This window comes from Neopsephotus bourkii, unplaced genomic scaffold (assembly GCF_033783945.1).
Source record: "Neopsephotus bourkii isolate Nb327-2 ecotype Australia unplaced genomic scaffold, CSIRO-AGI_Nbou_v1 NB_53, whole genome shotgun sequence".
Classification (NCBI taxonomy): domain Eukaryota; kingdom Metazoa; phylum Chordata; class Aves; order Psittaciformes; family Psittacidae; genus Neopsephotus; species Neopsephotus bourkii.
This window is the reverse complement of record NW_026900570.1, coordinates 2,597,473-2,621,374: the sequence shown is the minus strand read 5'-3', so window position 1 is coordinate 2,621,374 and position 23,902 is coordinate 2,597,473. Positions and strand designations below refer to the sequence as shown.

General features: G+C 40.4%; 1 protein-coding gene across 6 annotated transcripts in view; it reads right to left on the bottom strand.

Annotated features, from left to right (window-relative positions):
* Window positions 1-23,902, bottom strand: part of DPP6 (dipeptidyl peptidase like 6) — a 559,516-nt gene that overhangs the window by 309,274 nt on the left and 226,340 nt on the right. Inside the window, exon 1 of one of the 6 annotated variants that reach the window (XM_061349204.1) lies at window positions 15,408-15,526. The exons of the other annotated variants lie outside the window; for them this stretch is intronic. Coding sequence (XP_061205188.1) covers window positions 15,408-15,458 — 51 coding nt within the window. The 5' untranslated portion in view covers window positions 15,459-15,526. Of the gene's footprint in view, window positions 1-15,407; window positions 15,527-23,902 lie in introns of those variants that run through there. 6 annotated transcript variants of the gene reach the window in all.

Below are 23,902 nucleotides of genomic sequence, written 5' to 3'. Positions count from 1 at the left end.
GATTAAGTTTTGCAACAGCAAGACCTGACAGAGCTGCAATTCTGAAGGCAGCTGTCAGAAAAATGAAGCCTCAGTATGGATTTCAGTGAGGCTGTAGCTGAAGAAGGAGTTTTAAAATATTTATAGGACATTCACAATTCACAAATTATAGGACATTCAACCAATCACACTGTCAAACTCTCTGAACAGCCATCAGAGTGTGCCTTCCATTTGCTATCTACACAGCAGTTGTTTTATGGTAACAGCTGAAGCATGAGGGTACAGTTAAAAAAGAAGAAAAAAAAAATAATAAAGGGTTATTTTCTCCCTGCAGAAAAAAGACCCCCATACATCTACCACAATTGCTTAACAGTGCCTTTACCCAAGTGTTATTTTACTGTCTGCTTAGGCATCGCACAGACTGAGCAGCTTGCCACTATCCTTTCATCTTGATTAAACTTTTCTGAAATCTGGCTTGTGACTGCAATGGGGAAGAGCCAATAAAGACTGAAACAAATACCAATCACAATGCCTGCATGTCCATGGGAAACGTATCCCCAGCTTTCAAATACAGTCTTGATGCTTTGGAATAGGACTCTTGAAACTGACTTGTGCCTAAAGAGGTGGGAATAAGAAGGTGATGGTCCCTTGGCCAAAGGGCTTTCAGGGGCCCAACAATATTGCAAGGAGTTTTTAAAAACCAGAACAAAAGGGTTTCTCTCCCTTAAGGTAAAAACAGAGGAAACTTTACACCCGGGTCAACTTCTATTTCCAATTAAGTTCCCTATGAATTTTGCCACGCTCATGCAACCCAGGCAGCACCACTCAGACATCTGATCTTTGCTCATTGCAAGACTTTTCATCCCCAGGTTATGAAGTTTTTTATCCTCCTACCCTGTGTCAGTGCACCAGCAAAGCTGATCCAGTTCTGTGGCCTTTTACATTGTCAGGGTGGCCTTGTGACATTGCATTTGATAGACAACTCCATACGGCTATGGCATTATTTGTATACTGACATCAGGGCTGGAGAAACACACAGTGTAAAAAAAGACCAGCATACAGCAATAGCTCATATTATATAGTCATACTGATCAGTGCAGGTGGGTATCCTTTATAGGGCAGGTGGTTTTCACACTTCAATCATTCCCTCACAACTTGCAGATTTCCACTTCAAAGATTTGACAGTGTTGAAAAGAGGTTTTTCAACCTACATGGAGTTCATTTAAGTTAAGAGAGGTTCATCTTCCCTTAGATTTGTACTGCTGTAATGGCTTCACTGCTGCAGTATTCAAAGCACTCTCTAAACACCTTTTGGTGAAGCAATATAGCTCTTCTTGAGAATGACTATTGTATGTGCACATCCACTGCCATGTGTAATGTGACTATGGCACACGTGGAGTTTGCATGTCTTGAGTGTACAAGTAAGGATATTTATGTATATATGTAAAAACAGAACACAAAGATTTAGGGCATCTGCTTCTGAATTCTTTAGAACCACAGTTGATACCAAGAACTCCACATCTATGTTAAACTGCTATTCTGTTTTTAAGTATGTAATTTATTTGTTTTTTTCTGTTTCCTTCCCCTATATTGAGGTTGTGAAGATAACAGAAATTTTTGCCACTGGCACTGGGCTTGCAAATGAGGGGATTCTGGTTTTATGTAAAGATCTTTTGCATGAAGCATGCCTTGGCCAGGGCTCAGCTGAGTCCCAGAAAGACTGGTGGTTCAGCTCTTTTCCACTGCAGGGAGGCCAGAGGAAGAGTTACAGTTGGTAAGTAAATAATGGACTTTGATACTGTGTAGAGCCATATAAGAAACTTACCTGAGCATGCCAGGAGCCTCTCATGAACCACTTTACAGATGTGGCAAGAAGAGACCTGTGAGACTTGATTCAAAGAAAACCTATCTGCTAGTTAGGTGCTGAATCCTTAGATGACTGACCTAAATCCCGAGTAATGTTAAAGAATGGCAAAGAGAAAACAGTGCTAAATGCAGTCCTATAATTTAATCTTAAGTCTTTCTGTATTACTTAGCAAAAGATAATACCAGGAACATTAATATCCAGAAAAATGTAACAATACATGAAGGAGATTAGCAGAGACAAGTAATAACTGGAGGTTTCATCTGTTCTGTTTAGCTACACTAATAGAAAATAAAGATTTCTAGAAAACATTAGAAGTAAAAAGATTCAAAAAAAGTGGCCTGGAGCTTTCTATAGCAGAAGTCTGAAAGTCAGCTGAGTTCCAAATCAGTGAATAAATATATACATTACCTTATAGAGGGTAAAATAACTTCATATTAGCAGTATGGATATTTGTTTACCATGCTTGTATGAAGATAATTTAATAATACTACATTTCATCGCCTAACAGAAATTTAGCTAACTTCATACAAGTTATAGGATAATAAAAGGCAGATTGATTTCATACCAAGATGGTGATCCTTGGCAGTGAACCTGTTTTATATTAGCAGATGGCCTGAAACCTCTCCTGAATCTTAATGTATGCCTCTGAACTGAGGTAAGTCAGGAAAGATTTTCTCCCTAATTAGGTTACCTGCCTGTTAATGTTCTTTTTTGGGGGTTGATTTTAACAAATTCTCTTATTTTTTACATTTATTTTCTTATAACTTCCTGTCCATATAATCACACATTCATATATTCTGTGTGACTGTAATGCATAAATCTGTCACATCATCTCTGTATCACCTTTTACTAAGCCTGTAAAATTTGAAGTCAAATTATTTATATTTAGTAAATTTGTATTTGTAAAAGAGCTCCATTTCTTTGGAAAATGTTCTTCCTTTGAAACTCATGATTCCAAACTCGCATCTAGAGTCTACATATCTAAATTGGATACTAATGTGTTATCTTGAATAGTGTATGTACTTTGATAATGCAAAACACTATTAGGTTTGGAAAACTTTGCACAGGTAATGCATCTGTTTGCCTCCATTATGGCACATCTCCCTGTCAGGTGAAACGCTACCCCAGACTATTCTCAGTGCCAGATACCTGGGGAGTGACACACTTAAGCCTTCAGGAGCTGCAATGCCAGCTCCCAGCTGCATGATGAGGTTGCAGGACGTCTGCACTAGTACCGGTAATGGCCACGCCATAGAGAATGGCAACGTTATGAGTCATGCAAGCCTGGGGAACCCTTGCAGCCCATGGGCTTGGCCCATCTCTCCCATCTGCCCAGTGCATGTTCAGCTGGGAGAGCTACATCCAGACTGCAAGACAGACATGCTCTTGAAAAACCTTTGGAGAAATCACTAGCACTAGACAGGAGAGTACCTGTTTAAAAGGAAAGAGACATCAAAGTTGGAGTATAGGAAAAAGCTACTACTTTACATTTTGCCGATAGTTCCTGTGGGCTGGTCTATAAAGATACAGTTTTCTGATCTAGAAAACTAATGCTAGGCTTCTAAGCTTATTTGTAGATGCTCACAAGTAAGGTGCTTTTGAAAAGTCCTGAGTAACTCCAGCACATACAGCAGTGGATATCCACATCATGCCTCTTAACTCTGGGAGAGACTTAACATCCTTATGAGCCTGTAAAACGAGGATACTGATGCCTGCCCACCTCAAAGGGCTGCTCAAGAATTAATTACTGCTTTTGTTGTCCTGGGAAATTTCTAAATATTATGGAAGGGATGAGGAATAAATTTTCCTATAGGTAGTCTAACAGATTGTTTTCTCTGCACCCATATCAGCCACACTGGACAGACACTGTATCTGCTAGAACAACATTAGCACTTCTCAAGTAAAGCACTGCTGGTGCAAAAAAGGAAATAAGAAACTTTTCTTTTTTCCCCTAACAGCATCAAGCAAAAATATGATATAGTCTGCAAAGCAATTAGATGTGGTACCACCATAGACTCATGAAGGCTGGAATTCATTGCAGCAGTTGCTGTTTATCCTCACTGCATAGCACAAAACATAGAAATTACATCTCTGAGATTGTTTACCCTCTGCAGATCTTGTCAGATTCAAAGACCATTGTATCCTGGGAGCTAGTGACAGAAAACAACCCCGACCATTAGATCATTCAGATCACCTCCTTACTGATGCAAGACTGTTCTCCTAAATCAATATTTTAGTGTTTCCTTTAGGTCAGTTGAAAATTTTTGCATAATGGCAAAGGGATTTAGCTGCATCCCCTGGGAACTATTCCATAGCTGAAGAGATGTTAGAGGCAGAAAGCTTTGCTTTATATTCAGCATACATTATTCCATTTAAAATTTCACTCCTTAAATGTAAATTAAACTCCAGCTTGTTATGACAAATATTTTCTCATTTTCCTCATGTTTACATCTTTCATAAATATGTAGACTGTTATAAACTCATCTCCACATTACTCTTCATTAAATCAAAGCATTTTATACATATTTTAATGTTCTTTCATACACTAATTGTTCAAATCCTTTGATCATTTCCTCTCACTGTGTGTAATCCTGTGAAAGAGCACTGAAGGAGACAAATTCACAGCAGAAAGCCAAACAAATGGGGCAAATATGATTTCTGCATTTGACATGGTAGGAAGAGAGGCCAAAGGAATCTCTTCAAGATATTCTTGGAAACACTTTTATCACAGATCAGGAGGTAGAGTCCTTGCATTATCCTGGTGCACACCAGGTAGACAAGAAATTTAGTGAGGAGAGACTGAGGAAGGAAAATGGGCACAGTAAACAGACATCTGAAGGGTACCAGCAGCAGCACACCCAGCTGGCATCCCTGTGAAGGAGAGAACCTTGGGCACAAGGCTGCAGCCAGATCTGCTGCACCCTGCAGCAAGGATCAAACTCCTCAGGGGACTCCCACAGGTCCCTGAGTGCTCACTGGTGGAAAGCAGCAGCAGACACAACGTCAGGAGCAGCCCCAGTGGTGAAAGAAAGAGCCCAAAGTGTTTTTAATAACGAGTTGTATAGAGCTCACTCTCTTTGCAAAACCTCCATGAGCTGTGTCTGGCTACTCAGACATGGTCCTTGGAACAGACCAGTTTGTGTACAGGCATGATTAGAAGTAGAGGTGAGGTATGCATACAGGATGAGGACTTACCACAGAAGCTAATAGCTGGCCTGAGCAGTGGGCTAAGTCTTGCCAAAAGGATCCTGACCTCTGCTTTTTGGGTAAATCTGTCAGCTGCGCATAACTTCTGCTGGAGTTGAACTTGGTATCCAGATATCAGAGTCTAATTTGGTTATCACCCATAGGAGTTCCATGCACAGGACAGCTAGAGCAAACTGTACAGACTTTAAACTTAGAGAGCAACATAGATGGGCTTAATGGATGCCTTGAATGCAGCCCTATTGCAAAAATCAAGTCTGCAACCTGCAGCGGTCAAAATTAATGTTCATACATAACTACCAAGCAAACTCAGAGACAATCATCAAGCCTTAGGGGGATGATCTGAGAAAGCAGAGGCTTCTGCCATACTTAATATCTACAGTTTTCATATATCAGCTTTTGTAGTATAAGATGACTAAACCAATTAGTTATAAACCAACAAATGCTAGCTCATATTTAAAAGGCAAAAACCTGTTTAAAAAAAAATCCATAAATAATTTATGAGTCACCACAAATCGTAGGATTTAGGGGGAGTCATACATGACTTTCAAAAGTATCTCAGCTTCATATTTTTATTTTATTGCTTTTAAAATAAACTGAATTTATTCAAAGTAATCTATACTATTACTGCTTCATCTTCTGAGCAAACAAATGATTCTGGCAGAGCTGACGGGGAACACATAGAATGATTACCATTGGAAAAGACCTTAAGATCACCTAGCTCTAACACAACCGAAGCTGAGAGCTGGAAGTCTCTGTGTCACATCTTTTTACAGTACCTCTATAAAGAGCAAAGTGCCAAAATACTTCAGTCCACCCTAGTGTGGCTTTTAGATGCACCTATCAGTCTTGATATGCTCCAGAAGGGAGCACCAAAACAAAGACAGTGTCCTTCTGCAACAAGACTTACTGCCCTATCAATTACTATACATAGCCTGAAACTGTAGCAGATGTTGAGGAGAGTAATATCCCGTCTACTTGATGTCAATCAAGTTACTATTTCAGAGACACTTGGTTCTCAGGAACTGCTCCACAGAAGCAATAAAAGCAGCAAAATTCAGGAAGCAGCCATAAACCTGTTTCATTCATGTAGTCCAGCAAGAGCTTGCTCCAGGCTTTATGGGGAGCAACTACACAACAAGGCAAGAAATGTTCACTAGAAAACCTTTCCACACTCTGTACAGATCAGATACCAACTTCAAACATCATAAAATCTATCACACTATTGACTTTACAGCTAGGAGTCTGGCCATATTCCCAAAGGGCCAACCAATTCAACCCTAAAGCCTCCCTGCTTGCAGAAGTCCAAAGTCTAGATGTGAATCTTGGGGCAAATCTGCGTACCCTCTTCTGAGAAGTCACTGCACATCTTTATTACCTGAGAACATTTGTGTAACACAGCTTTACTACACTTAATGCAGCCCAGCTACTCTAATGCATTAACACAACAGAAATGCTCAAGACAAATGGGTACTTTGAATGATAGAGAGCTTTCAGTAACAAAAATGGCTTTCCCAGATGGTTGAGACTAACAGTCAACATATTAAGAAAGACCTTTTTTTTCCCCCTCTTAGTCTCTGAGGCTGACAGACTACATGCTCTCAAATGTACCCTAGCAGGTCTCTATACACCCTCCTGGTTATATACGCCCTCTTGGGCTTTCTAGCAATCCAAGGGTGCTTGCTGGCATTACTCACCTCCAGATGTTGTCTTTTCCTTTGTGCAGAAAATAGAAAGGGCATTTTCTTTCACCAGTGAATAAGAATGACAAAATTATGTCTGACCTCAGAAGGGTGCAAGAGACCCACTTCTTCACTCTTGTAGGTATTAGATGAGAACAAAGTCAACACAAAAATACTTTTTCCCCTTACCACATTGTCTAACACATGAGTTATTTGGAAACCAACAGTAATAAAAGGAAATAATCATGGGAGAAAATGGCCATCAATAAAACAATGGTATGTCTGAAGCAAGGACAAAAGAGATGAGGGAACTGCTTCAGTAGTGAGATGGAAAGAAAAATTCTTTTGTTTATTAACCTGTGGTAAAACTGTCCAGATTTCACTGAGAGTAAGGAGGTAACTGCATTCCTGACCAATTCTTCATCTTAGGATGACTTCAGCCTGGGTTGAAGACCACTCTGATTTTCAGCATATGATATTAAGTGTGAGCAAAAGCTGGTCATCGTGCCTGGAGACATGAACTGGTAACTGCACACAATAAACCATCTTGTCACAGAGCACCTAGTAAAACGCTTAAAAGCAAAGGGATTAAGTCTTTAGAGTTTGGTAAACTTGAGTTTACATAAACAATTTTTTATGAACTGAAAGACTTGCCATTTTGTTTACTGCCATAAGAGATCACTACTTTTAGATGGCTTTTACACTCACCAGATTTGTGTAATTATGCAAACTTCTGCATTTGCAGAGGCATTCTGAGCTATTAGCACCACTTTTATAATATGTGCAACATTTTACTAGAAGGACACCATACCATTAATTCTATACCTTCTCTAAATGCAGCAATTATCTACCAAGCAGATATGTGCTGTTGCTGGGCAAAGGAGAAGTCATCATTACCATCTAAGGGGATAGGGTGAACAGGAGTCCCGGTACAAACACAATAGCTCCTTTAAAATAAGCCAACAAAAAGCAACGATAAATTATTATAACTAGGCCTTCACTGACTGTGTTATTTGCCATTAAATTCTGCACATTAGTTTGCAAGAGCATAATCTATAAAAGCATCAGATTAAGTATTCAATTTATCACAAAGCACATGCAAGATCAACCACCAGCAGTTTTCCTCAGGTGCCAGCTTGGTCCAGGCTCACACACTTACTAGCTTACATAAACTATTCCTTGTATCAAAGATGCATGAGGCCTCAGGTAATAAACACTTGTCCTCTACTTGGAGGAGGCAAACTATAATTGAGTTGAGTAAGAAAGCATCTGTAAGAAAAGCATTTTTCAATAGAAGTGCCAGCAAAGGGGAAAGGGCTGCTCCCTGCTCAGCATTTTGTATTGGAGAGGGGACTAATGGCACTGGCTGTGGCAGCGACAAGCTCTATCACAACACAGCCTCGCTCCCACGGTCCCACTAGACCCCAGAGACCTCTCACCTCTTTGGGTGATGGGGAGGTAGTATGTCCCAGAGATCTACCTTCGTGCTGTGACCGTGGGACAGGGATGAGCAGGATAACCCATCTGTCTTGACAGGCCCTCAAAGGACCACAAAGCTGCCAGTCAAGAGCCACTGGCAGTCTGTTCTCAGGCAGAGAAACCACTGAATCCTACTAGCGAGGAAGTGATCTGTAGTACTGGAAGTGTGTGAGATGGAAGCTTACATTTCTCATTACCATTTTGTCAGTCCTTTAAATACGGGCAACTAAAAATCCATATTTTTTTCATGAAAAGCTATTTTTGGTGAATGTAAATACATTTCAGCTTCTCCCCCATTAACACTTTTGGGAAAAAAACCCCACATTCATAGCTTTTCCCCCTTCCTCAAGAGAGGGAAAATGCTATTTAGGAACCTAAATTAAGAGGACTAGACTCAAGCTCCTATATCTGATAGTGGCATATGGACCCTTTATTTTAATAAACCCCAAGACTCTACCAAGAAGATCACTGTGGCTATATAAAATGAATCAATTGCCAAGTACCAGTTCCCCATCCTTGCTTTATTAGTGCTGAGAAACCCAGTCCATGGGAGCCAAACAAGCTGATGCAGCCCATGTGGACACTTACAGAAAGAGCTAAAGGAGACCGACCTGTGGTGGTGAGAGGTCCCTCCACCCTGGAGGTAAATAATGCAAAAATCAGAGAAGCTGCTCATGTTGTCCCTGAATAGGAGAGCTCACTTCCAGTGCTGCCCTTCCCCTTTCCCCTCTCTTTAGAATTTAAAAATAAACTAAATCAATTATGAATATGTTGCATCTCATTTAAATAAGAGCAGAATATTTGGAGCTCTCTAGCTATGCAAGCAATGTAGCTAAGCCCCTGTGCCACATGGCTTGCTAAATTAGATGCAGTCACCCAGAAGACCCTCAGCATCTAATTCTTGACCTATCAAAACTGATGGAGGTCTGCCAATGACATCAAGCAGGCCAGGATTTTACCCAGAAACCTCAGAACTCATCATTCACAGTGAAAATGCTGACTAGAAATGATAAAGTAGATTTTGTACAGCATGCTGTCATTGCTAACAGTGATTACAGACATTAGCACAGCATCAGTGAGACTGATTTCCAAAGAGATGTTAGCATATTTTATTGTGAAGTGAGGATCACAGGTGAAAAGCAATTAAAAAAAATGAATAAGTACTTTAAACAAAAGTTTTAAAACATGCACTTTTTCATTTGTTTGCTGAATTTTGCATTCAAGCTTTACTGCAGTGTGACATTTTGAGAGCATTATTTCTTCTGTAAAATGTTGCTTAAAATGCTTCCCCTGTGGTAAAGAGGTTCTGATGTCACCTCCAGTATGACTGTAACTCGGACTGAAACAAAGTTAATAAACAGGCAGCTTCTCCTATATTTACAGACAAAATAACCTCCATATGAAAGGAACTTGCTATGACAGCCAAAATGTTGGGAGGGGCCCTTCCCCTCCAGGTCTTCTTGGTAGTTTATTGCTAGGGTCAGCCATCTCACAGGTGAGGGAGATGAATACACAGGCCACCAGAAGGCCACCCTTCAGTTCCTGATCTTTATAACTGTCTTAGCTACATTACAACCAATTCTATACAAACCCCTCATATTGCCAGGGTAGTGAACACCTACCTTCACTCATTTCTTAACAACCCAATTAATTAATTTTGTCTGACAATGCAGTAAACATTTATAGGTATGTTTAATTTTATGGGCATTCTCCACAGAAACTAAAATAACCATTGTCAGGAGTGAAATTACTAATGTGAACAAGGGTTTGCAGGATCAGTGCATTATGTTTCAATATTTGCTTTTATCCATAGGGGTTTGCAAAATTCAAAAGGAAAGCAGAAACAGCATTTTAAAACAGCATGTGCAATTTCACTTATTCTACATTTTAATCTAAAGTTGCAATAGGATATATTTGTAGATTGCTTTACAAAGCCCATTAAAAAAATTAAATCAAGCCATTTAAAGCCTGGTCACTGAGATTTGTAAGCATGTGTAAATTCTCTAATCCAGTTTACATTTAACAGCTTTGCCATCCTTGGGAGTCCCTTACTAACCTTGGGGAATGGCAATCACAGATCTAACACATGTGTACTGAATTAAGTAGTTCCCATTTTGGGCCAATACACCAGATATTAAAAGTGTAATTAGAAACATTGTAAGAGTTATAAAAGGAGCAATACACAGCAATATCTCTAATCTACTTTTCTACTAATTTATAGTTTCACTAATTTCACAGTAGTTTGTTTCATTAGGTTCACAACACAAAGGACAAGCCCTGAATGACTAAGACCAGTTCAAGCAAACCTATCTTTGCAGGGAAGACCTCTGCAGCACTAACTGCCATGCTGAAGAACATTAAAATGTCTTCCATTATTTTAAATCAATGCAGCTTGTTTTTAGCCATCCTCAGCAGCAAACTGCATCACAGACAGTGCAGCAGTGCCAAGTTGCCTCCCCAGGTTGGGCATTTGGACTTTTTCAGTTTCACAAGCAGAAAGCAGTAAGTGATTGATTCACATTTACATGCAATTGGTTGATGTTTCGTAGTTTTCCTGATTCACAGTCTGAGTACTTTCCACACAAGTCCTTTCAGCATGGCCAAGTCCTGGGCACAAACTGTGGGTCTGGGGGGGGAAATGATGGAGCCTCCTGACTCAGCCATGGAAAGTCCTTGAAATTACAGGACTTGAAGAGGACATGGCCAAATGCTTCCCCAAACAAGGGGAATACAAGCCACATAGTCGCTGTTGTTCCTTACCTGAAGACTGAGGGACTGGAGTTGGTCCCAGCAGAAGCTGTGGTGTAGTGAGCTGCTGCATCCAAATCCCTCTTTCCTCCTCCTTTTCCTCCTCCTTTTCCCCACCAGCTGATCATCAAAGGTGGGGAGAGGATGAAGCAAAGGGAGGAGCACAAAACCAGAAATCCTGACCCCTCTGTCTTCCTGTGGCAACACAGTAAGCAGTTCCCCCAGCCCACCTCCCACCCCTGTACCTCAGATTCAGGAAGTCTCTCAGACCTGCCAGCACTAACCAGATCAGCATCGGGCAGGTCACCGGTGCTCATGCGATGGGAAGGCTGCTCCAGCTCCGCCCGGGCAGGCACCCATGGGTGCTGCAGGCTCATTCTCTGCTGTTGCAGGAGGTGCTCAGCTAGGGGCCAGAGGCTGTCCAAGTCCTTCCGCGCCTGACTGTGTTGAGGGTCTTTTGAAGACCTTTAGATACCTCCTCCCTCTTTCCCACTTTTCTCCCAGTTGTCCTTTTCCCATTAGTGCTCGCTGCAGAGGATGAGAGGCACCCTTGAAAATGGAAGGCAGGGGTGTGTGGGCTGCTAATTGATGTACTTTTGCACCCATTAGTCTCCTCTTAAAAGCTACTAGAGGGAGGGGCAGAAAAGAAGTCATTGAGACATTTCCTGAAATGCATGCTTCCTTTCCAAAATCTGTCTTTGCTTGTTCAGATCTTCAGCGATCAGCTTATACTATGTGCATACGCTTTCTCAGGCAGAACAGGCAGAGCCCCTGCAGGTTGCAATGACACAGCACAACCCAAAAGTACGTGTCATGTACACTGAAAGATAAAAATGGCATTCTCTGAAAACGTTTAAGCTACACCATATTGCTGCCTGATGGACATGTTATGGAAAACAATTAGAATACATAAGGCCACACTAGGTGGAATTTGCACTTAAACCCTATTGCCTCAGCAATGAAACTGCAGGTCACTGCCACTTGAGGGAGGGTGAAAGACTTTTTATCTCAAAGTCAGGATTACAAGACCCCATATACATTCTGTCAACAGGTTTAAGCATTTCAACCTTCCTGCTCTTGGGTCTGGGTGGTGAGGCTATAACTGTATATAACTATAATTCTTTTAAATTATAATGTATTTGAAAAGCACTTAAATAAGACATTCTTTTTACATCTCAGTCTCAGTCCCTATGCATACTAACACAAACCACCTAAAGTAATATTTATCAAGATATGGTTTTAAAAAGCAGTGAAAAAGAGAAACAGGTCCAGAGTCAGTGCTTTTATACCAATTTACAGCCTAAAATACACAAATTATGAAGCAGGAAAGTACCGCTTCTTGATGGAATCAATGACAACTCCAGGAGGTGTTCCTGAAGAGAACAAATTGTTTCAGCCCAGCACCATAAGCACTTCCCAGAGCAAATTACAGGGTTTTTTCAAAAACGCATATTTACTCCAAATATCCCTTCAAATACTTGGCATGAAAGACCACAACAGGGTTTTATAGCTGTCAAAGTCTATCAGGTCAAAAACCCATTTAAAAGAATGGAGCTTACTTACAGGTATGATGAATCACAGTGGCATGTACTATTGAGTAAATAATGTGTGCTCTAAACATTTTCTAAACAAAGGTTTACACAAGAGACTTGGTGGCTTTGAAGTAGCCATTACTTACTTTCATAACAATTTTCATGTTTCCATGACAATTGCTTTACTTCTTTATTGCTAACAAAACCTGGCGCAGTGTTCCTTCCAAGTGTGGTACAAGTTATCTCTGCATCATTAACAGCCATTACTAATGAGCTCTCGAGACAGCCCAGCATGTAAGTTAAATATTATAACCTTCAGTCCTCACGATAGCCCAGCATGCCCATTAAATATTGTAATCTGTAATCTTCTTTATAATGACTGTAGGGGGATTTTTTTTAAGCAAAGGTACTCAGAATTGAGTACAGAAAGATTGATTGCTTATTGTTGCTGCTGGTTTTGACCCTACAATTAATTTTCCTGGTTGTTTTTCTTTTTCTGTTAAGTTTGGCTTTCTGCACTTAATTAGCTGAGTTGGCTATATCTTCAGGAGTGTTTAGGTACCAGCCACTTCACCAGCAGGAGTGAATAGTTGCTGAACACTTTGGAAGATGTAACTGTCAGTGATATATGCCAACACTTCGGAGATCCACATGAATTACAGGCCAGATCAAAAATTAATTGAAAACTAAGAGAACCTTCCCATGGATATCAGAAACTGCTGAAGAAACAAGTGAAGTTTCCCTGCCTTTTGCTGAAGGACATTCTATTCGGCATGAAAAATGACTGATACTTTTCAAGCAATGCTATCTTTGAGTGTATATAATATTTCAAAAATATCTTGAAAGCTTCATATTTTAATAAACAGTTCCTACATCCCATTTTTATTAATATGTTTTTAAAAGAGGACTAGATAATTAGCATTATGAGTCAGGAATAAATCATCATAGCTCCACTGCTTTCAATTTATACTGCTTGTGAGAAAGGCTCTCTGTACCTTTCTGGAATCACAGAGTGAATTCATCATCCCCAAATAATTAAGGATTTAATTTAATTATCTGTTAATCTCTTCATTTTATGACTGGATTCTGAAGGATGGCAAGAACTATGGAGAGTTATTGCAAGGGATGTTAACGATAAGTACAGTGTAAATCATGATTTTGATATATCCATAAATACTGAGCAAGTTAATGCCGAGAGTTAAGTGGAGAAAGGGAGTGCGCGCCATATCATAGACATATAATATCCTGCATAAATACATTATGGCTTATTAAAAATGCACGCTCTGCACAATAAAAGGCCTACCCCTTTTGTTTTAATTCCAACCATAAAAGCCCTCTTCAAGATTTTGACATTCTTCTATCCAGAATAGTTTGAAGTAAGAAAAAAGAAACAGTAACATTTAAAACTGACATTTGCTTCTGCAGAAATTTAATTTTGAGCTATATTACCCTGAAATATCAGGTACCACAATGACGGAATAGGGACAAATGCTTTAGGGAGAAGAGCAGAAAATGCATCAGTTAAAGGATGCTTAATAGCCTGCAGTTCAATAGCTTTTACAAATAGGAGGTAAAGGACAAAGTGTTCAGCTGCACAACAACATACACAGCTATATGCAAGTAAAACATTTCCATCCAAGAAGGACATTTTCCTCTTAAAACTAAACCACTCCCTGAACCCATTTAAGAACCATGTTTTGACTATGGCAATTATCTCATGTCACTTAATATGATGTAGTATCTACTTATGCTTAATGGATATGTTTTAATTTCTAAGGAAATTGTGCCTGTTTGCACAAATGAAACTTGTACGATGATTAAAATATAATTTTCACCCTGGCAATAACACTTTTCAGCAAACAAAACCATAAATAGAGACGTTACTTCTATTTAAAGAGAGACTTAAATATGTGGAAATCCTCTACTATTCAATGAATGTTCTGACTATGAATTGCTGTATATTATGGAAATCAACCATTTGTCATAATTGCTGGAATCTCAAATCAAAGCTACTTTTAAGTACTCAAGTTGATATTATCAGGAAGCAAAACAACAGATTTTCAGATCAGGGAAAATACACCTTATTTTACTAGTAATGCAAGATACTTTATGTAACTTAAATTTACTGATATCTGATCCCCATCTTCTGAAAGCATCCAAACAAATTTATTTAATGACTTTAAAATTACTTTTAAAATTACAACGGTTTGTGCCATATTTAACAATGAGAAAAACTGACCACAAACTTCTCAAGAAAACCTATGAAAGTCAGTTTATGAGACATCAGAGAGATGTCCATTTCACTTGTTGCACCAAATTAACTTCACATTTGGTGAAGAATTATCTGTTAATTTTCTCTGTGGTCTTATTTCCAACCTATAAGACATATAATTGCTTACAAAGTCAATTTGCCTTAATATTACTATTTATTTCATTTTACTATCATGCTAGATTCCAATGCCACATGCGCTTTAAGTACGTTCCATATAGTTCAGCTCTACAATGTATTTCAGCTCTAAAATACAGCCTGAGGAGAAAAAAAGGTTTTTTTTGGTAATGTTTTTTTTATATTCATCCACCCTTGAATGGCATTTTTAAAGGCCACCTAGGAAATCAAGTTTAGCTTAGTTTCCTCAAGGGGTTTTACTCTATAAATGCTGTTGTTGTTGTTTCAAATTCTCTAGAACTTTTCTCAAAAGTCAGATTAACCTGAATGCTTAATGTCTCCAGAAATTTGCAAAGATGCAACTGATCTGCAAGACAGGAAATACACAATCAAACCTTGCAATGAAAAGTCTGAGCAAATAACGTGCATGCAGAAGGACGGCTTGTCTGCAAACATCAAAATAATCTGCTTGTCATTTATTCATTACCATTGCAATCTTTCTAATAGACTAATGCATATTTTTCACTCACCCTCCACAATTTTTTTAATCTCTTCACTCTGGACAATTTGGATTTGTTCATCTCTGATGTCTGCAGGTCAAATACGTATCCTATATAGCTGTAAATATTTCTACAGGCAGGCAGGTGCCTTAAAAGAGTGGAGTGATATTCTTGAAAACAGAGGCACTCCCTGGCTTTTAATGCTGCTTCCAATAACCACAGAGTTCACAGCTCAGCATAAAGTAACCAATAGCTGAACATGACATTAAAAAAACCCCGCAACAAATCCTTCTTTGAGATCATAGAGGGAGAAGTCTTGATCCATCCAATTCTTGATTTAGGTCAGTGAAAAAAAAAAAAAAAGTAGATGCTATTATGCTATTATGTCAGCCATCCAACTTTAAGAAGACTTGTGAGCTGACAGTCGTGGCATTTTAAAGCACTGTCATGATGAGTCTTTACAAAGGCTTTAATCCTATATAAATCCTATATTAAAGCTACTTAAGATGTATGGAAATCACACGGTATTACAAAAATATCTGGAAGGTGCTGCAATGGAATGATGCTGAGAAACACTTCATGGAGTGTTTTCTACTTTATTTTTGTGGTTTCCTGAGGAGGTAAGGTTTATATGGTGGTGGGAGTATGCATACCTGTCATTCCTCCCAAATTATTCTTAACCTTTTTTCTCTTTTTAAACAAACAAACAAAAAAAATCATAAAACAGAAGTCCCAAAGATGCCAGTTTTTAAGTTTCCTCAAAATCAATGAATGACACACTGATTCTTAATTAAAGGTAAAGGAGGCAGTGAAAGGAGAGAGATACCTTTTTTTCCATGGAATCTCCCTCCTGGAGATTCCATGGAAATTCACAAATTTTGATCACTGTTCATGTTATACAGCTCTCACGTCGCTATAGGAGAGAAGAGCCGTTTGATTTTATTGTTCACTCACCTGGGCTTCATATGTTCCTTTTTATAATTCCACGAAATGGTCTGAAGCTGCAAGATTTTACCTGTGCAATGTGCCATTACTTACACAATATAGCAGAACCCTTATTGGGACATATATTGAGCAGTAATTCAGGACTTGACTCAAACTTTCTAATGGTCATGATATGTTCCACTAAATGTAAACCTCCGTTTCAAATGTGGATACCAAGTTTAGTTGACACTATTTTCAGAAGAAAATGATGGACCAGTCCTACACAGTATCACAGTATCACAGTATGTTAGAGATTGGAAGGTACCTCAAAAGATCATCTAGTCCAATCCCCCTGCCGGAGCAGGAACACCTAGATAAGGTTACACAGGAACGTGTCCAGGCGGGTTTTGAATGTCTCCAAAGAAGGAGATTCCACAACCTCCCTGGGCAGCCTGTTCCAGTGTTCCGTCACCCTCACTGAGAAGAAGTTTCTTCTCAAGTTTAAGTGGAACCTCTTGTGCTCCAATTTGTACCCATTTCCCCTTGTCCTATCATTGTTTGCCACTGAGAAGAGCCTGGCTCCATCCTCGTGACACTCCCCCTTTATATATTTATATACACTAATAAGGTCACCCCTCAATCTCCTCTTCTCCAAACTATAGAGACCCAGCTCCCTCAGTCTTTCCTCATAAGGGAGATGCTCCACTCCCTTAATCATCTTAGTTGCCCTGCGCTGGACTCTCTCCAGCAGGTCCCTACAGGTCTGATTGTTTTATTCTCACTTTTGATGTCAAAGTCCTAATATTTTTCAACTAGGAGCATTTATTTTAATGACAGTTTAATCTGACATTTGTTTAATAAAGAATGAAAGTGACTCATGTCTTGTTTATATGTAAAAGGACTAGCTATACCTTATTAGATTTTCTATAAGCACTTCACCCCCCTTTAGGAATCAGCTTCTCAATTATCTAACAACGGTGTTCCAAACTTTAAATTTTCACACTTGTCAGTCATTCTGACAATGCATTCTTAATCTGCCTGCCATTGAAAAGACAGATAAAAATAATTCAAATTTATTAGTGTTTATTGTTAGATTAGTTTATGATCAGTTAGATGTACAAGAATGTCTAGAAACTCTTCTTGATGTTATGCTGGGTTAGTACTGAGGCACCAAGCACTTGCAGTTGAGTTAAATGCAGACAAGTGCTGTTATGGGGCAAAAGCAGTAACTGTAGGTGCAGTTAAGGTCCAGTTGTATGACTTCTGCATGTAACTGTGCCTCTGAACAAGACTGACAGCTTTATGTTAACATAAGCCTGCTAGCATGAGCTGGGCCAGTATCTTAGTGCCACTCCCCTTTCCTATCTGGTTATGCACCACCAGACACATACAGCTGAAGGTGCATTTTCCTAGACTCCAGTGATACTCAAAGCAAAATTAAGTCATTCCTTGAAATGGTTCCTCTACGCAGTAGAAGAATCTGCTTTATACTTCTTTGTCCTCAAAAGATGGACATGAGCTCTGGCTTTAGGTACTGTAATAAATGAAATTGTTCAGGACATTCCTTCTGCTTTGCGTATTGGGGTTTACAAATAACACTGTAGGTCCAGGCCAACGTCAAGCCAAACGTGACTCTACCTTGTGGCTTTCTTCTTTGTGGTTTGAATGTTATGGTTAGAAGCCATAGAAAAAGAAATTTTGAATTTAACCCACTTCAGAATCATTCAAAATGCTTTCACCAGTTTAAGGGCTTTTGACATTGTAATGCGCTGAAAAGTGGCTTCCAGCACGTTTTTACCACAGTAAAATCCTCATGTTTAAATGGACTAGTGTAGTTCATTCACTATACTCATTACACTGAAAGGCGCACTTCGTGAAAATAACTTCTCCCTAGATTTAAGAAGTCTGAAGCCCACAGATGTCAAAGCACTGGCATTTCCAACGTATTGCTAACGAGGTGAAGGAGCTGGAGGTCAGAGTTGAGCCCAGCTATTAATGACCAAACCACTCTCTCATGTCTCCCAACTCCTTTCCATAAACTCTGCCCTCAAAACAAATCTCCTCTTAGCAAGTGTAAGGTGTCTGTCTAGCTCCTGTCCTTTCCTCACTGAGCCATAGAACTTCTACATAACCAGCACTTTGTAAAAAACAGAATCAGCTGAAGAAAAGGAGGCAAACAGAGGTACACAAAAGCCATATTCATGTTTTGTAAAAAAAGCAATGGAACATTTTAGACATGAAAACTATCAATTTCTCCCCAAATTCTTACAGATCATACTTCAAAATTAATTTCATCCATTTGGTTGCCATGATGGGTTAGGCGTTAACATCATGTTAACAACGTGCCATTCAGCAATAACTGCTGCTGTGGGGTTTGCTGCTTTGCTTCCAGTAAGGTGAGATGCTCAGCTTTTACCCAGTAATTTAGTTAAACATAATGGATGCAATCATCCTGGAGTATTTACTGCAAGCTCAGAATCTCACCTGAGCTGCATTTACTGAGAGCAACAGTGTTACGTGTGTTCCTGTAAGTATAATCAACCTACTGTAGCAGCTCTCAAATTAACATAAGAGGAAGAAGATCTGATTGTACTAATCGATCACAGGATTATAAACCACCAGGGTGGAAGGTGGTGAAAAAAAATCTGCATTGCAAGGAGCTATTACTCTCAGTCTTTACTATTATTTCCAGTAAAGACTAAGAAATATTGGTAGGAAATCACAGAGTACTGCTGACACCTCATTTGGGTAGTAGGCACAATTTTGGTCACTCATATTCACAAGAAATGAAAGCAAAACTGGCACAGACACAAATAATGGCTGGCAGATGATTGGAAAAATGGAGAACCTGTCATGTTAGAGAAACCACAGGAGCCTAATTAAAGTAAGGCTAAGAGGGGATATGACTGCTATCTATAAATATACTGGGGAAGGAAGCAGAAATGGGGAAGAAGAGCTATTTAAATCCAAAGTCACAGGACAGATATCACAGAGACACAGGACAGATGTATAAACAAAAAATCACAAATGTAAGCTGAAAATCAGAAGATGGTTTGTGACTATCTAACTCTACAGTACCTTTCTAGTAAGAATAGAAAGGAAATAATGTTAGAATCATAGAATCATAGAATAGTTTGGGTTGGAAAGGAACTTACGATCATCAAGTTCCAACCCCCCTGCCATGGGCAGGGACACCTCACACTAAACCAAGGCTCTGTCCAACCTGGCCTTGAACACTGCCAGGGATGGAGCATTCACAATTTCCTTGGGCAGCCCATTCCAGCGCCTCACTACCCTACAATCAAGAACTTCCTCCTTATATCCAGTCTAAACTTCCCATGTTTAACTTTGAACTTGTCCTTGTAGTGACAGGACTTGAACCCCTTGTTCTGTCACTACAGTCCCTAATGAAGAGTCCCTCCCCAGCATCCCTATAGTCCCCCTTCAGATACTGGAAGGCTGCTATGAGGTCTCCACACAGCCTTCTCTTCTCCAGGGTGAACAGCCCCAACTTTCTCAGCCTGTCTTCATATGGGAGGTGCTCCAGTCCCGTGATCATCCTTGTGGCCCTCCTCTGGACTTATTCCAACAGTTCCATGTCCTTTTTATGTTGAGGATACCAGAACTGCACACAATGCTCCAGGTGAGGTCTTACGAGAGTAGAGGGGCAGGATCACCTCCTTCATCCTGCTGGTCATGCTCCTTTTGATGCAGCCCAGAATATGGTTACATGATTCTAAGATCCAGTTGAGTAGTTTATGAGTGGAACAGGCTGAAAAAGTGCCTGCAGTATGAGGGAAGCAAACTACTCTGAAAAGCTACTAGCAATTTCTTACTCCTCACAGAGGTCTTGTGACAGAATCAGGCAAACATCTTTCCATGCTGGACCTGCTACTGAGCTGCACTCTGAGCACCACCTGTGACCCTCTTTTACTGGTGAGAGTACACTGCCCCATGAAGTGGTCTTAGGACTGCTCTAACTTTCACCATCTACCTATGTAAGCCCATGGGTCTATATGTCCAAAGTATTAGCTGCTCACCAGGTCATGATCTGATCATACCCCTGCACTGGGGATCAGTCACAACAGCCAAGTTCAAATTCAGAGCTGACCAATTTTAGTAACATAGTAAAAGACAGCACAGATGAAGCCTTATTTCCACCAGAATTAGACATCTCCTTGTAGCAAATTAGATTCACATGATGTGTTAACATTGCAAATCACATCTGAGTTTGAACCTTTGCTTTTAAAGCTAATTCAGCTCACATTTCAGCTGGTTGATTCCCAAGCTGAAGAAGGCACAAGACTGTTAGTTCACAGATGTGACAGCCCTCAAAGCTTGTCCATTATCAAGTCCAAATGTGTAATCCCTAGCCTAGGGTTAATCATCATATGAACTCTCTCACTTTAACAGCCTTCATCAGCATTTAGATATTTTCCTGGATTCCAGGCTGCTACTTAGTTGTTTTAACATACCCATAATTATTAATAGAAGGAATTTGATTGAACATGATCTCTGACAGTTAACAGAAACAATATCTGCATAAGTCCATGGTGACACCTAAGGAAGGAGATGCAGAATGTTGCAATAAGCAAAGAAAACAAACACCACAAAGAAAAGCTACAGAGAGGAAAAGATGGCAACCTGCAGTCCTGTTTGCTCATGAAGTTCTCATGACTGAGAGCAGGGGAATCACACACTGATTCCCTTCAAAGCTCATGAACTGACTCTGGAAATGGATATGGTACCTAAAGCCACAACTCAACCCAGTGAAGAGCAAAAGTGAGAAGACAAACCCATGGAGAAAAGCAGACACAGACGCACACAAAAGTATTGTTGCAAAAAGAGCAGCACCTGCCAGAAGTAGAAGGAGGGGAACTGAAACACCCAACTCGCTATCTCATTTCATGAAGATCTTATAATGGCTGAGGCTTGGAAATGTCTTAGTGCACTTGTGCACTGTGATGAAAATGTGTGCAAACACTCAAAACTACTGTGTCAGGTAGATGCTGTGCTCAGCTCTGCCCACAGACAGTTGTGGCTCATGGTCAGAATCCTGGAGAGAAAAATTCTAACCCAGAATAAACCTAGACCTTTCCCCTACCTCTCCAGCCTGAGCTGATCATTGCTGTCCCCAAAAATAACTGCAGCTTTTGGCCAAACCCCAGAAAACTGAAATGCTCCATTCTTTCCTTGCCACCAAGACTGGTTGTACTCAGTTTGCCACTGACAGCACTGATTCTGCTGTATGCTTAGAAGCAGGACTTTGCATGGCAACATTTGTCTGTTTATAGCAGTGAGGTAAGGCACCCCCAAACCATATTTTCCTGCTGACTGCCACTACTGGGAGACTAGTGAACATGCCCGTTGCCTACCCCACATCACCCGCCCTTGTCAGATGGTGCCCATGTGAGGTGCAAATATGATGGAACGTGAACATCTGTTCACTTCAACAACATTAACAGACAAATCCAGGAGATACTTTTAACAATGTTATTCCCTGAAATGCAAACCACACTACAGTGTGCAGTCCCCCAGGTTGTGTCAGTGTGACTGTGTCATGGTTTAAAACCAGTCAGGCAGCTAGTTCACTCACTCCCCCCCCCCCTTCTTTCTCTCTCCTACTCCCGGAGGGATGGAGAGGAGAATCGAAAAGAATGCAACTCCCACAGGTTGAGATAAGAACAGTTTAGTAACTAAGGTATAACACAAATCACTACTGCTACCACCAATAATAGTAATGATAAAGGAAATAACAAGGGAAGAGAATACAACACCTCAGCACCAATTGACCGATAACTCGCCCCACCCGACCGAACACCAACTGATACAACTGATACCTCCTCCAACCCCGCAGTCCCCTGGCCCTTCCAGGTAACTCTCAGTTTCATCCTGGGCATGACGTGCTGTGGTATGGAATAGCTCTTTGGCTAGTTTGGGTCAGGTGTCCTGTCTCTGCTTCCTCCCGGCTTCCCCTCCTCCCTGGCAGAGCATGAGGCTTACAAAGTCCTTGGCCAGACCAAAACATCAGTGTTATCAGCTCTGTTCCCAGGCCAAAAGTCAAAACACAGTGCTGCACCACTACTAAGAAGGAGAAAAAAAGACTGCTACTGCTGAACCCAGGACAGACTGCTTGTGGGGTCACACTGTCAGGTGGATCAAAAAAGTCATCTTTTTTACCATATTATTTTCAAGGCAGTCAGTTCACTTATCAGCACATTGATCTTGCTCACAGCATGTCTATGCAAGCAGTTACACTGGCAAGCTGAGGGCAAGCAGCTACTTTTGCAGGCGTTACCTTCCAGCCCTTCATGCTGGAAGCTGCAGTGAACTTCTGAACCTGCACCCTGCTCCTTGGGGACACCAGCCCTCACAGGGTGAAAATTAGCCCTTTGCAAGCAAAAAGCACTAGGAACAAGGCACAGTACAGCAGTGTGAAACAGTACGGTTAGCAGGAGGAAATAATGTATGGTCTCTACTATTTGTATTTGTAACTTGAATACTTCAGCTACATTCACACACTGAACTAGACAAATAGGAATGGGGAAAAAAAAAGTCCTTCCTCATATATGAGCGTGCACACTTGCAGGCATGGAGCTTTTGCAAAATATAGCACCTATTGCTTAGCTATTCAAAGCCACACTTAGTGGCTTATTTCCAGCCTGCAGGAGATGTGGGAGAGAAGCTTTGAAAGCAGCATGTGCTCTGGGTGAAACAAAATAATCTGAGACAACCCGCCATCACCCCTGTCTGTCACAAAATGCCCCCTTTGTTATACATTTTATACTTTTCCCAAGCAATGTCTTCATCAAACTCAGCTACACAGATTGTAGGGCATTTATGTATGAGGCATTTAATAGGGTCTCCTTCCCTGCATTGCATATGTTCTGCATCTCAGCATGTACAAAAGCTATTGAACACAGAGAAGAAAAAGCAACAAGAGTCTCAGATCTCCACCAGTGTGTTTACAGCATGGTATCCAAGATACCCAATGCTTTCACAAAATTCAGTCCTAAGAGGCAAAACCTCTTCGGTTTTTTAATAATTTAATAATTTTTTTTCATTTTGTTTTCTAAATCAACCACCTAAAAACTTCCATTTTCAATTGTGTGTCATGTCTAAAGCACCAGCTACTCCTGATTTACACAACTGGGTTCACTTAGGGAAGAAGTTCCAGCTCCTTCACCAGCAGCACCAGCATTATGTGACATGCTGTTACATTCAGGAGCCCAATGTTTTGGACTGCAGAAAGGGCTTGGAGCAGCAACAGAGACTGAGGACTGTGGGGGCTACTGACCACTTTAAGAGACATCTGGCTGAACTGGTCTTCATACTTGGGAGCAAGACAGTTCAGAAAGTGAGTAGAAGAAATTAGTGGATAGAAGCACAAAAGAAAGTGCAAACCTCAACTATGCTGGCAGTATATTAAGAGGCCAAACTTATCACAAATTGTCAAATATGCACTGGCAAAAGATCTCAGGTCCGTGGGAAGATGCACATTTCTGAGATACCAGATCTCTCCAATCACCCCAGCTTTCCATGGACCCCTGCAGCTGGGGCTGCCCAGACGAGCAATGACTTTCAGGACAAGCAGCTCCAGG